Source organism: Abramis brama, assembly GCF_963993115.1.
Source record: "Abramis brama genome assembly, contig: SCAFFOLD_85, whole genome shotgun sequence".
NCBI lineage: Eukaryota > Metazoa > Chordata > Actinopteri > Cypriniformes > Leuciscidae > Abramis > Abramis brama.
Window position 1 is genome coordinate 42,501 of NW_028155990.1, and position 5,000 is coordinate 47,500.

General features: G+C 53.8%; 1 protein-coding gene across 3 annotated transcripts in view; it reads left to right on the forward strand.

Annotated features, from left to right (window-relative positions):
* The first annotated feature begins 98 nt into the window (after window positions 1–98).
* LOC311077187 (tetratricopeptide repeat protein 8-like) overlaps window positions 99–5,000 on the forward strand; it is a 37,559-nt gene continuing 32,657 nt past the window's right edge. Inside the window, exons 1-4 of one of the 3 annotated variants that reach the window (XM_084139015.1) lie at window positions 99–320; window positions 512–538; window positions 3,825–3,945; window positions 4,541–4,604. In XM_084139015.1, the coding sequence (XP_083995141.1) occupies window positions 201–320; window positions 512–538; window positions 3,825–3,945; window positions 4,541–4,604 (332 nt within the window). In that variant the 5' untranslated portion in view covers window positions 99–200. The remainder of the gene's footprint in view (window positions 321–511; window positions 539–3,824; window positions 3,946–4,540; window positions 4,605–5,000) is intronic. The other 2 variants (XM_084139016.1, XM_084139017.1) reach the window with 2 other exon arrangements.

Here is a 5,000-nt window from a genome sequence, read left to right on the forward strand (position 1 = left end):
CAAATAATTTGTTATGTCTTTTAATGTGAATGTGTTTCTGAGTGTTTGTTGTGTTTTGTTGAGCACGTGCTGTATCCCCGCCCCCGCGTTGCCAGGGAAACGTGACGCGTGCTGACGTCAGCTGCAGCAGCACAGGGCTCGCTCGCTCCCGGACTCGGTCAGGGTTTCTCGGAGAGATCTCTCGTGTGTTCCCGCGTGTAATGGAGGTGTCCGTGTCGATGGACCCGCTGTTCCTGGCCTGGAGCTGCTGCAGGAGACGCCAGCTGCAGAGAAGTGCTGATATCTGCTCGAAGATCCTCTCGGAGAGCCCGTTTGACCAGGTGAGTGCGCAGTTAGCAGGCTAGCTGAGGATTAGCGCTCATAAGCTCATTATAGATCTACTGCGATCAGTGTTTATTAAACTGGCTAATGTAATAGCAGCCAGGCTTCATTGATCATGTGCTGCTTCACATCAGTGTTTGAAATATAAATGAAGTGTTCACACTCTTCTTCACTATTACTGTTTGCCAAGGAGTCTGGCGGTGCTCAAGTGTCTGAGGTAAAGTTAGCTGTCTGAGACCCGTTCATTAGGCTCCTCAGATGTGCTATACTCCCAGTATTCCCAGTGTTATAGTCACAGTATTCTCAGTATTCCCAGTATTATAGTCCCAGTATTCCCAGTGTTATACTCACAGTATTCCCAGTGTTATACTCACAGTATTCCCAGTGTTATACTCCCAGTCCCAGTATTCCCAGTGTTATACTCCCAGTATTCCCAGTGTTATACTCACAGTATTCCCAGTGTTATACTCACAGTATTCCCAGTGTTATACTCCCAGTCCCAGTATTCCCAGTGTTATACTCCCAGTATTCCCAGTGTTATACTCACAGTATTCCCAGTGTTATACTCCCAGTATTCCCAGTGTTATACTCTCAGTATTCCCAGTGTTATACTCACAGTATTCCCAGTGTTATACTCACAGTATTCCCAGTGTTATACTCTCAGTATTCCCAGTGTTATACTCTCAGTATTCCCAGTGTTATACTCTCAGTATTCCCACTCCCAGTGACTCGGGTCCAGCGTTCTCCACCGCGCAGACTCGGCTCCAGCGTTCACCACCGCGCAGACTCTGGTCCAGCGTTCACCACCGCGCAGACTCGGCTCCAGCATTCTCGCGCAGACTCGGGTCCAGCGTTCACCACCGCGCAGACTCTGGTCCAGCGTTCACCACCGCGCAGACTCGGGTCCAGCGTTCACCACCGCGCAGACTCGGCTCCAGCGTTCTCCACCGCGCAGACTCGGTTCCAGCGTTCTCCACCGCGCAGACTCGGCTCCAGCGTTCACCACCGCGCAGACTCGGGTCCAGCGTTCACCACCGCTTAGACTCGGTTCCAGCGTTCTCCACCGCGCAGACTCGGGTCCAGCGTTCACCACCGCGCAGACTCGGCTCCAGCGTTCACCACCGCGCAGACTCGGCTCCAGCGTTCACCACCGCGCAGACTCTGGTCCAGCGTTCACCACCGCGCAGACTCGGCTCCAGCATTCTCGCGCAGACTCGGGTCCAGCGTTCACCACCGCGCAGACTCGGCTCCAGCATTCTCGCGCAGACTCGGGTCCAGCGTTCACCACCGCGCAGACTCTGGTCCAGCGTTCACCACCGCGCAGACTCGGGTCCAGCGTTCACCACCGCGCAGACTCGGCTCCAGCGTTCTCCACCGCGCAGACTCGGTTCCAGCGTTCTCCACCGCGCAGACTCGGCTCCAGCGTTCACCACCGCGCAGACTCGGCTCCAGCGTTCTCCACCGCGCAGACTCGGTTCCAGCGTTCTCCACCGCGCAGACTCGGCTCCAGCGTTCACCACCGCGCAGACTCGGGTCCAGCGTTCACCACCGCGCAGACTCGGGTCCAGCGTTCTCCACCGCGCAGACTCGGCTCCAGCGTTCACCACCGCGCAGACTCGGCTCCAGCGTTCTCCACCGCGCAGACTCGGGTCCAGCGTTCACCACCGCGCAGACTCGGCTCCAGCGTTCACCACCGCGCAGACTCGGCTCCAGCGTTCTCCACCGCGCAGACTCGGCTCCAGCGTTCTCCACCGCGCAGACTCGGGTCCAGCGTTCACCACCGCGCAGACTCGGCTCCAGCGTTCACCACCGCGCAGACTCGGCTCCAGCGTTCTCCACCGCGCAGACTCGGCTCCAGCGTTCTCCACCGCGCGGACTCGGGTCCAGCGTTCACCACCGCGCGGACTCGGCTCCAGCGTTCACCACCGCGCGGACTCGGCTCCAGCGTTCACCACCGCGCGGACTCGGGTCCAGCGTTCACCACCGCGCGGACTCGGGTCCAGCGTTCTCCACCGCGCGGACTCGGCTCCAGCGTTCACCACCGCGCGGACTCGGCTCCAGCGTTCTCCACCGCGCGGACTCGGGTCCAGCGTTCACCACCGCGCGGACTCGGCTCCAGCGTTCACCACCGCGCGGACTCGGCTCCAGCGTTCTCCACCGCGCGGACTCGGCTCCAGCGTTCACCACCGCGCGGACTCGGGTCCAGCGTTCATCACCGCGCGGACTCGGGTCCAGCGTTCTCCACCGCGCGGACTCGGCTCCAGCGTTCACCACCGCGCAGACTCGGCTCCAGCGTTCACCACCGCGCAGACTCGGTTCCAGCGTTCTCCACCGCGCAGACTCGGGTCCAGCGTTCACCACCGCGCAGACTCGGCTCCAGCGTTCACCACCGCGCAGACTCGGCTCCAGCGTTCACCACCGCGCAGACTCGGGTCCAGCGTTCACCACCGCGCAGACTCGGTTCCAGCGTTCTCCACCGCGCGGACTCGGCTCCAGCGTTCACCACCGCGCGGACTCGGGTCCAGCGTTCACCACCGCGCGGACTCGGGTCCAGCGTTCACCACCGCGCGGACTCGGGTCCAGCGTTCACCACCGCGCGGACTCGGGTCCAGCGTTCTCCACCGCGCAGACTCGGCTCCGGCGTTCACCACCGCGCAGACTCTGCTCCAGCGTTCTCCACTGCGCAGACTCTGCTCCAGCGTTCACCACTGCGCAGACTCGGCTCCAGCGTTACATATATTAAATTCTAGCTAACTACATTAGTTAACATGTACTATTAATAAACTGCACTTTGTTCATTTGTTAACCATTGTTAATTTCAACATTTAGGCTACTAATAATAGCCTACATTATTGAAATATTTTTTTTTATTTGTTAACATAGTTAATGCACTGTGAAGTTTCATGAACTAACAATGAACAGCTGTATTTTTATTAACTAAGATTAACAAAGATTAATACAGCATATTAATAGCAATAGAGTGCCAAGTCCCAAGCAAAAAATGCAGGGACAGGTGTGTGGCAAACAAATCAGGTTCATCAGGTTTGATTATTAAGGCTTTTAATCGGCAGGATGCTGCTGGTCGTTCCGCTCTATTGGCAGAGCTAATTACACGTCAAATATAACACCGCACACCATCGCCAAAGAAGAGCTTGCCTTCACTAAATTTAAACCTATGTTGCAGCTCATGGAAAAAGAACGGAGTTGCGATTAACGACAAATCATGTGCCAATATCATCGGGGTGAGATGATATAGAGCCAGAAGACCAAATTTCAAATCTTGGCCACAGGATGGGTAAAGCCCCAGTGAAATGAAATCTGTCATATATAATTTGTAGTTGTGGTGCTCCTAAATTTTTGCTGGTGCTCCTAACTTTTTGAAGTTATTTTACCAAGTAAAAAAGTTAATTTCGAGCCCTGTGAAGAGTATGATGAAGAGTATGATGAAGATGATGATGAGTATGATGATGAAGAGTATGATGATGAATATGATGATGTTGCAGGCGGCGTGGAGCTTGAAGACTCGGGTTCTGACGGAGATGGTGTTTGTGGATGAGGTGGAGGTGGATCAGGAGGGCATCGCTGAGATGATGTTGGACGAGAGCTCCATCGCCCAGGTGGCACGTGAGTACAGTCATGCACACACACATTACACACACATCAAGACACAGTCATCTTTAGGCCTTTACAGGAACTGCACTTCTTTCCTCGTCAGCGTTTCAGAAGTGTCCAGCCACCAGCAGCACGTTTGATCACTAAAGTGTGGCCTTCAGAATATTGTGTTATTTGAATATCTGAGTAAGCAATATATCAAAGAAAGAACAGAGCCTCTGCTTTTAATCAAAACACTGTTTTATTCTAGCTTCATGCATTCTTTTTTATCAACACATGAATGTGGGTAAGTTTCATAAAAAAAGCAACATTTTGAACAAAACTCTGAGAAAAGAGCTTTTTCATCAAAGATTATAATGTGCGTTCTCCCGCTTCCTGCTGATTCTCCTGTGTTTGATCAGGAGAGTGTGTGCTCTCTCAGGAGTGGTGTGACAGCGCCCCCTACTGTCTGTGTGCTCTCTCAGGAGTGGTGTGACAGCGCCCCCTACTGTCTGTGTGCTCTCTCAGGAGTGGTGTGACAGCGCCCCCTACTGTCTGTGAGCCCCTGACGCCGATGGCATTACATCTGCAGGAACTGACGCTCTCCCTCTTGTTTTGGTTTTGTCAGGTCCAGGAACATCGCTGAGACTTCTGGGAACGAGCCAGGGCGGAGCGCCCACTCCAGCTGTCAGGTGACCTCTGACCTCTGCTGTTTAAAGCTACACTGTAACCTTCGGCCCTCTCGCTATTACAGCATAAAGCTGCAGAGCAACAGCGTTTTGGTGTGGCTCTGGATGAATCTGGTGGTGTGAGGCGTATGTGTCCACGCTGATCTTCTCATCATTGCAAACCTTCCTCCAATAAAGAAATAAAGAAATAAATAATGAAAGACAGACAGATATCTGAATAACTAGGTCTGATGAGTAGGTGAGTCGCGTAGATGCTGTTTTGACTTGTTCAATATAAAACAGTGCTGCACGATTAATCATATCGCATGACGGAGGAAGCCCAGGTTAGTAAAGAAACAGCTGAACAAAACAACTAAACAAACCACAGTTCCAGATGTGTTTGCCAGTGTTGCGCCATAT